A 12,154-nucleotide genomic window follows, 5' to 3' on the forward strand; every position below is an offset into this window, starting at 1 on the left:
GACAGGGACAGCTTCCCTGAAACAGAAGACAGAACAGTTGAGACCTACAGGATAATAATACCTAACACTTACACAGTACTCCCTGCATGCCAGATGCTGTTCTAAGTGGTTTATAGATATCTTAATTCACTTAATCCTCATAACAACCTCAGGAGGCTGGTAATATTACTTTTGCCATTCCCATTTTATGAAGGAAAGGGAGGCACAGCAGGTTAGGACATTTACTTACACTCACACAGTTAGTAAGGGGTAGTGCCAGGATCGCAATGGACATAGATCTAGTTGCAGGCTGTTTCTACCCATTATACCTCTTACCGAGCAGGAAGAGCTGGCCATGAACATAGCATGGAGCTGGGAAGCGGGACAAGCGTTCCAGGCATAGGAAATATGTGCAAAGGTCCTGAGGTGGAAAGGGGCTTGGACAGTTTGAGGAATGGAAGGAGGCCTCTGGGGCAGCAGGGCAATGAGCAAAGGTGAGGAGGCCATGAAAAGAGGGGAATGGGAGTTCAGGAAGGGTGGACGATCAGGGAGGGCCTCTCTGTTCTCCACGGCCTTCTGGATGGTTTGCCTTAGACCAGAGCAGAGTCTGGGAGGAACAGAAGGAAGGGATGCTGCAGCTGCCAGAGAGAGGAACTTGGGAGAAATAGCAGAGACAGTTAGGGTAGAGAAAGGGTATCTCTTGTTCCTGGTTTGCACAGGTTGGTCCTTGTTTGGGCCTCATGTCTGATATCATTATCAATAGTTCCCTCTTTCACTCTCAAAAGTATCTAGATTTGTATGAAAAATAATCAAAATACCCCAATTAAAGGGGATTTAGGGAAAAGTTTTGTTAATCTGGGTAGATCTGACTCTTTTCTCAGTCTACTCAAAAATTTCACTGAATCTACATCATGCATCAATACTTTTGGAGTTGGGTTTGTTTTTTGGCCAGGTGGGGATGAGGACAAGGAGGCCCAGTCACAACTGACCCAACACAGGGCCTGGTATACAGTTGGCACTCAATGATGCATGGAGAGTGACATAGTCATTACAGCAACATTGTTCAGTACCTCGTTTCTCCCCTGTGTAGGGGACCAGATCTTCTCGGTCCTTAAACTCCTTTGCTTGCTTTTCCAAGTGATCCAAGAGCTCCTCTCTTTTAAAGGGGCCTGTGGGCGCCTTGGTGGTCTGATCCTTCTGCCTCAGGCCTGCGGGCAGCAGTGCATTCTACAGTGGAGGTTGTGGGGGGCGAGAGAGAAACAGAGAGAGAAAGAGAGTGGTCAGCTGCTGAAGACTTGCATTGCCCCAGAAACTCATCATTGAACAGCAGGGACCTCAGGGCTCATGGAATCTGTCCTAGTCCCTCCTATTACATGTAAGGGATCCGGAACCCCAGGAGGAGCAGGGACAGGCCCAGGGTTACACAGCAGATAAGGGGCAGAGAGAGGCCAGGACTCAGGTCCCTCCAGCATGTCGCTGCCTCTAACTTTTCCGAAGGCGAGGGAGCCAGGGGTCAGGGCAGCTGACTCATCACTGAGCACAGAGGGCGCTCAAAGAGCATCTGTTGAGTGAGGAATGATTCAGCTGGTGTTTGGATGCACAAAGATACTTACAGCAGTTGGGTATCAAGTGGTTGGAGACAGAAGGCAAAAGCGGTTTGAGTTAAGGTCCTGGATGCAGAACAGGCAGGAAGAGGCGGAACCCAAATGTAAGCAGGAGAAAGGCCCTCAGAGCAAGGAGGTGGCGGGGCTCCGCGGAGCTTCTAGGTGGGCGGGGCTCAGCGGAACTGTGAGGTGGGCAAGGCAGGCGCTCAAGCCCCAGATCCCACCAGCCCTGCCCGCTGCCTTCCAGCCTCCTGACGGGTCTGTGCTCATGACACACTGGTTGTTAAATATTTTGAACGTCGCCCCTGGAGATGGGTCTCTCAAGAAAGATAGCATCAACCAACTGTTGCATTCTCTTCTGCAAACATGGGCAGGCTTCTAGGTGTGGGCTTACTGCTAAAGCAGATTCCTAATTAGGGTGGATTTGAATCACCCTAGTGGGCTTTCATTTTAACTCAGCCTCCAGTACCTTAGGGCGTCAAAGAAGTTAATAGCTGCAAGGATGCTTAGAGATCATCTGGTGCATACACCCTCATTCAAGGGGAAACTGAGGCCCAGAGCAAGAAAAGACTTGCCCAAGGAGTTTTAGGGATAGATCCAGAACAATAACCAGGGTCTTTCTTCAGATTTGGGGAGAAGGGCAAACTTAGTTTCTAATCATCGTGTGCTCCCTGCCCCCTTTCTTTCGGAGAGCTAGGGAGGACACCTGGGGGCAGGTATGAGCAGACCCTCACCCAACCTCTTGATGCATCCCTGAACTGTCTAAACTGGGGACTCATTCCACCTCAAATCTTTGTACCATCAAAATGCATCTCTTTGGTCACTCACGCTCCAAATCCTTTTCTGAAAGCCCCCTCTGTGAGCGAATGGTTATCAGGCTTATGAAGATAGCCAGGTGCCTGGCACCTAGAGGGATAAAGCTTGGGAGGAAATACTACTGTTTAACAAATGTGTAAATTTTTACAAGATGTTGTACCACTGCTTAATACCACAGTGCTGTTCTGGTAAGAGCAGTGGCTGCAAGATCAGGGGATCAGGGTGTGCCCCTCCCTGGCTCTGAGAGGGCTGTAGGTGAGCATGGCCCACCCAGCACAGTGCCAGGACAGATGAGGGACTCGGCAGGGGGGGGTGGTGGTGGTGTACATGCAAACGCATTTAGGCCACAGTCAGGAGAGACATTGGGAGCTGGAGCATTTTATGACAGAACAACCAGTATGTAGAAAATCAAGCCTTGACTAATTTGGGGTGAGTATCAGGAACTGAAGTGATGCCACACACATCCTGGTTTTCCTTAAGCAGCAGTTCTCAGATACTGTCCACCACGACAGGCAGGACAGGTGATGGTCGCAGGTGAGCCACTGGAATGCTCCCAGTGTCTGCCCACTTCCTCTCTCCCAAGGCAGGGCACTTACTGTGGCACTAGCAAGTGAGAGAACACCTCACTGCCCCGCGAATGTCAATGTGTGATTATTCGTAACGAGCGATCTAAATTCTTTGTGACACGCCTGCACCTCACAGTTGACCGCACAGTTGACTTGGAATAATGATGATCTAACTGTACGATCTTGGGCAAGCCCCCTCATCTCATTGTGCCTCAGTTTCTACGGCTGTAAAATGTGAATAATGATAGCTGCTGTCTCACAGAGTTGTTGAGAAAATTAAACTAGATAATGCAGGGAGAGTGCTTCACACAATGCTGACCTAGTGAACACTCAAAAATGATTACTTATTATCTTTTTAAAAATGTTGGGTTTTTTTGATTATTAGTATCAGTGTTGTTGTTCTACAATCAGATAAAATACATTTTAAGGGGAAATTGCTTGCCTAAATATATATATACATATATATTTAACAAGGAACGTATTACACAAATATATCTTAAAATTCAAAAAACTAAAATGCAAACATATAAAATGAATTAAGCACTGAGAGTAAGTGCTCATGCTTTCTCAATGATCTCCAATCCCCAAGGGAAGGCCTACAGATTTTCTTCACCGTAAAAGATTTTAATGGCAATAAGGTTCTGAGCACATTCTGGCCTGAGAGAGGCTCAGTACTGTGATGAGAGGAATGAAGAGTTTGCAACTGAGGGGAAAAGCGTTTGCAAACTCACATTTGTTTTCAAATCTCTCTGGTAGAGGCCACTGATTTAGTTAAAGCAGGGTTTCTCAACCTCAGCACAGTCGAGGTTTTGAGCTGGACTCTGCCTTGTTGCTGTCCTGTGCATTGCAGAACCTCTCTGGTCTCTGTCTCACAGCTGCCAGTAGCACAGTCCCCCCACTGGTGACAATCAAAAATGTCTCCAGACACTGCCAAATTTCCTCTGAGGGGCAAAATCACCCCTGATTGAGAACTACTGCCTTTAACTGAAGGACAGACAATTGTAATAGGGGAAAGATGTTTTTAATGCATTTCAAAAATATTACTTATATAACATGAAAATGTGGAATCGTTTATTTAAATCTTTACTGAAAGTAGTTGATCTTTTAAAAAAAATGTCAAAAGCCTTTTCTAATAATTCTTAGCTTATCACATTTTTTAAATAAATATTGAAAATATCAGCCTCGTTAGGAGTTGAAGTTTGTTTTCTTTCCATTAAATGGTAAATATCACATGATTTTCACTTAAAACCAAAGGCTGTTCCATGTTTTTTAAACTCCTGATTATTTATCACTTTATCTTGCTTTTTAAAACAGCAGGTGATCTCACGCTGTATATAAAAATCAACTCAAAATGAATCAAAGACCTAAGTGTAAGAGCTAAACTATAAAACCCTTGGAAGAAAACATAGGCATAAATCTTTGTGACTCTGGATTAGGCAATGGTTTCTTAGATAGGATACAATAAGCAACAAAAGAAAAAATAAATAAATTGGACTTCATCAAAGTTAAAAACATTTGTTCTGCAAAAGACACAAGTGAAAAGACAACCTGCAGATTGGGAGAAAATATTTATAAATCATACATCTAATAAGAGTCTTGTATCCAGCATATGTAAAGATCTCTTACAACTCAATAATATACGACAAATAACTCAATTTAAAAATGAGTAAATGATCTGAATAGACATTTTTCCAAAGAAGACATACACGCGGCCAATAAGCACATGAAACAATACTCAACATCATTAGCCATCAGGGAAATGCAAATCAAATCCAGAATGAGATGACATTTCATAGCCACTAGGATGGCAATAATCAAAAACACAGATAATAACAAGTGTTGGTGAGAATGTGAAGTATCTGGAACTCTCATGCACTGCTGGTAGGAATGTGAAGTGGTGCAGTCCTTTGGGAAAACAGTCTGGAAAACAGTTGGGAAAACAGTCCCAAAAAGTTAAACATAGAGTTCCCATATGACCCAGCAATTGCACTCCTAGGTGGAAAAGAATTAAAAATGTATGTTCACCAAAAAACTTGTACATGGATGCTCATAACAGCATTATTTATAATAGGCAAAAGTACAAATGAGTCTAATATTCAAAAGCTGATGAATGGATAAATAGAATGTGGTATATCCATACAATTGAATATTATCCAGCCATGAAAAGGAATGAAGTACTACAACATGAATGCACCTTGAAAACGTTATGCTAAGTGAAAGAAGCCAGATACCAAAGGCCATTCCATTGACATGAAATGTCCAGAAGAGTCAAATCAATAGAGATGGAAAGTAGATTACTGGCTGCCTAGGGCTGGTGCTATGGACTGAACTGTGTCCCCTCAAATTCACATGTTGAAGCCCTAATCCCCAATGTGACTCTATTTGGAACTAGGACCTTGAGGAGGTAATTAAGTTTAAATGAGGTCATAAAGGTGGAGCCCTGATCTGACGGCATTAGTGCCCTCACAAGAAGAGACACCAGAGATGTTGCTGCACACCCCCACTTCCCCAACCAGCCGCCATGAGAGGACACAGCGAGAAGGTGGCCAGGAAGAGAGGCTTCACCAGACACTGACCCTGCTGGACCCTGATCTGGGACTTCCCAGCCTTCAGAACTGTGAGAAAATAAGTTTCTGTTGTTTAAGCCGCCTAGACTGTGGTATTTTGTTATGGCAGCCTGAGCAGACTAATACAGACAGGAAGGTTGGGGGGAAATAGGAAGTCACAACTAACGGGTATAAGGCTTCTTTTCAAGGTGATGAAAATGTTCTAAAATTATAATGATGGTTGTACAACTCTGTGAATATACTAAAAAAAAAAACCATTGAATTGCATACTTTAAATGGATGAATTGTATGGTAGATGAATTATATATGAAAAAAGCTGTTATTTTTTAAATGACACATGTTATCTAGGGAAGAATTTTAAAAATGACAAATGCACTAACTAAACTAAATGGCCACGAAATACTGAGGACAGAAGCCTCCTCATGTGCCAGTGACCAACAAAGAGGCTGAGACTGGCCAGGTGAGAGCTGGCTAGATCTGAAATGGCGCCCCGTTTTACAATGTGATGTGCCGTAGTATGTAAATTAGTCATGGAGGAGTTAAGTGAGTATGAAAATGAAAATCCTGCCTTGGCTCTCTCATGGCTACTAGGATCCAATACTGACTCTCAGACTCAGCCTATCCAATAGGTGAGGAAAAGAGTCCCCACAACCATTCTGTTGTTGGCTCTGACCAGGAGAGTATTTGGTGATCACGAATGTGTACAAATGCATCTCTCATTCCTTTATTTTGTATTCATTCAAGGAACATCCACCAAATGAGTACGGTGTGTCCAGGAGTGTGATAAGAGGTGGGGCTATGACCCCTCAAAAAAGCTCTTTAACTTGTAGCAACTGGGGAGATGCGAGTCGAATGGGGGAGGTGGAGTAAAATTAGAGAAAAGTCTCAATTTCACACGGTTATTCACTAAACCCATGGTAATCAAGATCCTAAAGGGAGGTCTACTTTCCTGAATAGCAACGAATAATCCATAACCAGCCTGGACATTACCTGTAAAGGTACACTTTCATGATGCCCGTGGGAAACTGGAATCATTTATCCCTTAAGGAATTTAAATTTCATTCTCTTAATCTTAAAACGTGCACAGGGTATATTTACTGGACAAGCGCTTTCTTCATAATTAGTTAAAAACAAAACAAAACAAAACAATCTGACTCTGTCAGAAAAGTCACCGATTCTGCGGTGGGGAATCAGAATTCACATGCACTTATCCTTACCCCAAAGACAGGTTGGTTATGGGTGAATTTGCTTTGGGAAAGAGCTTTGTATATAGGACTCTGAGCAAATGTTCACATACTTACTTACAGTTGGAAATTTACTCCTGTGAGGAGGGCAGTGACTAGTGCCTGGGTGATCTCCTTTTCATAACCTGACGGGAAAGTTAGTGTGGGTTTTAAGGAGGAGGAATTTCTAGGTGCTCTCTGATCTTAGCCTAAAATTATAGCCGTCAGCTGCCTGGCAATGTGAGGAGGGAGCGTTCACACCCCACACCACCCAGCTCCAGCCAATTGTTGACAGGTAGGAATATGGACGGTGTTATTAGATCTGCTCATTTTTATGTGAAATCTCTTGATTTTAAAATATCAACATTTATTGCACAAATATGTACTGAATATCTTCTCATAGCAGGCACGGAGTTAGAGGAAGAAAGAGGTATATAGATGGGTTTTTAGAGTTTTTTTAAATTTTAAAAATACAAAGTTTAATTTATTCTTGGAAATAATCATAGGGAAAAAAAATGAGGCAACCTTTCCTGTATGTACAGTTTCTTACTCCTGGTTTTTTAAATGGTGACTTCCTTTTAAATGTTGTAAAATTAAAACTCAGATGTACAGCTTGACAGGTTAACATCTTAGTCTAATTTTCACACCCACACTCTCGGGTCCAGTTGTCCAAAGGACAATGGAAACTGTGACAGATCCTTAACTGTGCTGTTAGGAGCGCTAACACCCTGCAAACAGGTGCTGGTCAGGCTGAATATCACGTATCTGCACAATTATCATTGCTATAGATAGTTAGGACTACGTGAGAAACCGTTCTGGCTAGAACCTTGTGGGCTTGCTCACGTGTACACACACAGGCAACACACATTCACATATACACACACACACACAATGTATTGAAAGGAATATAGACTTTCAGCAGCTCAGAGCTGTAAGCCCTAAGAGTTCCTCTAGGCAAACTTTTTCATTTTCAGATGGGGAAACTGAGGCATAGAAAACTGAAGTCACTTGTCCAAAGTCACACAGCTTGTTAGCCACATGGCCGGGAAGCCTGTGCTTACATATGAATAACACTGTACATAATTAGCATTTTCTGTATTAGCATGGTAAGGATTTATATGACTGTCTTCAGACTGGTAGCTAACCATACATAAAACGTCCCTTAACCCAGTCCTTCATAGTGACAAAAAACAAGAGATTTTATTACTTTTCCCAAATAAATCAGTTGTGTGTAATAACGAATGCAAAACATGCTTCCCTTGGTCTGGGCTCCTGGAGTCCTGGGTTCCAATTCTGTGACTGAAGCACACACAACTCCTTAAGACGACGGACCAGTTGGTACAAACTCTTTATTGGGAATTGGGTGAAGCTGAGGGCCAGGGAGGGGTGGGGCCTCGCCTGGGTTACACGCTGGACTGAGCCCAGGACTCTTGACTTCTATCCCATAGAAAACTTTCCATGTCACCCGGCTGCCTTCCTCTAGGAATAGATCCTGGGAGCCAGATGAGGCCCCATGTGAGAGCCAGGTGTCCTCTCCAAGTGTTGGGAAGCCAGAACTCTCCTCCTTATCAAGCTAGTCTCAGTTTACACATGGAGAAACTGAGGCCCAGAGGTGTGGAGTTACTGTCACGGGGTCACAGAAACCAAGGCAGCTTAACTTCTCACAATTCCCGCTGACTCCCTCCCTTCCTCCTACTTCAAACAATTTGACCTAAGCATGCCCTAGACACCTACCCCTCCGCTCCCCTCCCACCGTATCAGGCCAAACATTCTACAGGCCAGCTGCCCCCCCAATTACCTTTTACAAAGTATTTGACTAGAAAAAAATATCTTTTTAACTGGCCTTGAGGACGTTCATCTTCCAGTTATCTGCCAGGTCTGGTTCTCTTTACGTAAAAGGAGGCAGCTAGTCCCTTAGGGCCCCGTCCAGACAGACAGAGCTCTGCCCCTGCATTACTGACCAGCAGCTTCCAGATCCTACTAGAACTTACTCAGTGAGGCATCTAGCATACCTTAGCCTGAGAGCTCGACGTCACATCCAAAGGGGACAAGCAGGGTCCAAACCTCTACGTGCCCTCTCGAGAGAGACATATCCCCCAACCCTGACACACAAACTCTGGGCCTCCTCCCCTCTTCACGTTCTTTCTGGAAAGAGCGAGGCCTTTGGCTTAGCCACCCCTACCTTGCTGCAGGGCTGGTGAAACGCAGTAGCCACCACTTCCCCCAGTCAACTTTATAGGGCATCAGTGCTGACCTCCAAAGGCACCCTGTGGCCCAAGCCTGGGAATTGTTTGTGTGGGATCTATTGGTCATAACTGTACATGCACACACACACACACACACACACACACACACACTCTGTCTCTCTCTGGTATTCATGCTACAAAGCGGGGACGCTTCCTTTCCCGGCTGTCTCCTAATCCTCCTTTTCTGCCTCACGCACAGGGAAAATGTTCCATGTTCCCGCTGTGCTGGGCACTGGCCATCCTGAGACGACGACTGTGTGAGCCCTGCTCCAGGGTGGCTGACAGCCAGAGGAGACACATGTCCCAGTGTGGTCACCTTACCCAGCCCTGAGCTTCCTGGAGGAGGTGGTCCTGAGCTGAGTCCCAGCAGACCAGAGAGGAGACAGCCAGGCGAAGAGCAAGGGCAGGGGGGTTACAGGGCAGGGGAAAGCACAGCACAGGCGGAGCCCTGCAGATGCGGGAGCGTGGCTTGCCAGGGCAAGGGCTCTGAGGCCGCAGTGTTCTGAAATGTCTCCATCCTGTGGGCACCACCCTCGTTCAAGTGCTTGTGCCTCCGGCCAGGCCCAGCAGAGCAGCCCTCCTGGCTGGTCTCCCTGCCTCCGGCCTCCCCACCTCCACTGCCTTCCCTCCCAGCAGCCAGGCAGACCTCACCAGCACGTGCATCGGACCACGTCACCCCCAACATACTCACAGATGCTCAGCCACTTCACTGACCTACAGAATCACGACCAAATTCATTAGCCAGGTGCAAGGCGGCTTCATGATTTGACCCTGACATACTCCTACTGCTCCAGGGTCCCTTCTTCAAGTGGTCCCTGTTCCTGCCACTCCAGGCTGCTCCACATTCCACAGCTGCGCCCTGCACCCCCACGCTGCCATGCTCAGGCTGTGCCCTCCGCCTGGAATCCTCTGGCTGCGGCTCCCCTGCACTCATCCTTCAAGGCCCTCCCCTCGGTCACCCTGTCCAGCCTTTGCAGCGCTCCCCGCACTGTCTGCCAATTCTTCCAAGTTCCCCCAGGCATCTTGCCAGTTCTTATATAATGCTCATCCTGCTCTGTCTAGGAGCACATCTATGCTGTATCTCTCTCCCCAAGGAGACTGGGTGCCTCTCAAGGGCCAGCTGGGGTACATCTTAGTCTTCTCTGAACCCCGGCACTCAGCACTGGGTGCTAAGAACACACGGTCTGAATTGCCCACAACCATACACACGGATGCTCCAGCTGGGAAAAGGATGGTATTACTTGGACACCTCTCAGGCCCCCCTCACACCTGCTGCCCCAAGCTGTTTGCTGGGCCACCCAGCTACTGCCCCCAAGTGTGTTTGGGGGAGAGGGACACATTATAAAGGTGCCAGCATAGGGGATGCCCAGGATGACACTAGATTTTGCTGACTGGGGTTTTGGAAAATGCCAAGCTAGAGAGTGAGACCTTTGCAGTATCTTCCTTGGGAGCCTGGATTTGGTTAAATTTCTGCCAACACCTTTCACTCCACCCGAGGGCTTTCAGCAGAGCAGCACATCAGGCCATCAAACTGGAAAACACACAGTGACAGATTCCAAATTGTCCCTGATGTCAAGCCTCCCCTTCTTTAGTAATAAAAGCACTCCCACTCTTTAGTCAAGCACTTGGCCACTCAGACTAAAGTCTACATTTCCCATGCTCTCTTGCAACTAGGTTGAGCCATGTAATTAAATTCTGATCAATAATATGAGAAGTATCCAGTGGCAATTTCTGGTAACCTTTCTTAAAAAGCACTTGAATCATGGATTTTCTCCTTTTCTTTACTCCCCGCTCCCTGCCTTTTTTCTCTATTCAGATGTCTGGAACATGGCTACTATGGCTCCCATCTCCCAGGGGGATGAGGCAGCACTCCAGGAATGGTGGAAGAGTGAGCTGGACAGAGTCTGGGACTCTGGGGCATTTGGGAAGCTGAGCTCCACACCAGCCCTAGACTGCTCATCTGTGGACTTTTACCTGAGGGACGAATAAACCACAGCACAAATCATGTTATTTTGAGTCTCTATTACTTGAGCCAAGTTGAACCCTACCTGACACCCTGGATTCTCCTCCCAGGGCTGTGAGACCACAAACAGGACACTGATGCTTTCTGCCTTTGGATCCCTCATCTGTAAAATGAGGGTCAAAAGCCTTTTCAGGCCAGGTGTGGTGGCTCACATCTATAATCCTAGCACTTTGGGAGGCTGAGACAGGAGGATTGCTTGAGCCTCAGGAGTTTAAGGCTGTAGTGAACTATGATTGTGCCACTGCACTCCAGCCTGGGCAACAGAGCTAGACCCTGTCTCTCAAAAAAAAATTTTTTTAAAAAGCCCTTTCATTTTGAATCTCAGAATAAAGGTTTGAACACCATATGAAAGCAACTTATTGCCAATCAGTTTTACCACCATAGGGCATAATCGTTCACTTCCATTCAACTGAACAGACACTGCATTATGGAGGTACTCTGTCAGGGCAGCTGCATCTGGTTGTGCAAGTTGTACACTGCACTAATCCAAAGGCATTATTCACTCTCTAGTCTACATGAACAGTGTCTCCTGGAGTTGCACAGTGCACAACTTGCACAACTATACCTGGCTGCACTGTTACCTGTGATGGTACAATGTGGCTCCAGGTCTCAGAAAGCTTAGATTCTAGTGGACAAATCATACATTCAGGTTCAACATCTATTTACTATGTGTCACTAACTGGGCTAGGTACTTTTTATCTAATGATATTTACATACATATATGTATGTAAGTTTCTAGGCATGTGTATATTTTTAAGCAAAACAAACACTTGCCATATGAAGTAGAACCAGAGTTGCAAACTGGGAGGCCTGTAGTCCAACTAAATGCAGAAATTTGGTTGCGTTTATTTGGTCTGTGCATTTGAATTAGCTGTCAGCATTTTCATAAAAACCCACATTTCTAGCACCTCTTGAAAAATTAGGTGACCTGGCAATACTAGGCCTGCATTCTCACACTGGCAACAATTGGTGGAGCTTAAAAGCAATTGGTCTTTGGACAAACTCCCGTTTGCCTCAGTCCCCACCACTCCCTATTGTCTCTGACACAGTGGCCATGGTCAGTTACTACATATCATTGGCTTTGCTGTTGCTTTTCTACCTGAAAGTTTAAACGGCAAGTGAAAGTTTTC

At 45.6% G+C, this 12,154-nt stretch overlaps 1 protein-coding gene across 2 annotated transcripts in view; it reads right to left on the minus strand.

The window, feature by feature from the left end:
• TMOD1 (tropomodulin 1) overlaps window positions 1-12,154 on the minus strand; it is a 78,728-nt gene that overhangs the window by 38,403 nt on the left and 28,171 nt on the right. For both annotated transcript variants that reach the window (XM_045562507.1, XM_045562508.1), the window contains exon 3: window positions 1,050-1,206. In XM_045562507.1, the coding sequence (XP_045418463.1) occupies window positions 1,050-1,206 (157 nt within the window). The remainder of the gene's footprint in view (window positions 1-1,049; window positions 1,207-12,154) is intronic.

Source organism: Lemur catta, chromosome 10 (genome assembly GCF_020740605.2).
Source record: "Lemur catta isolate mLemCat1 chromosome 10, mLemCat1.pri, whole genome shotgun sequence".
NCBI lineage: Eukaryota > Metazoa > Chordata > Mammalia > Primates > Lemuridae > Lemur > Lemur catta.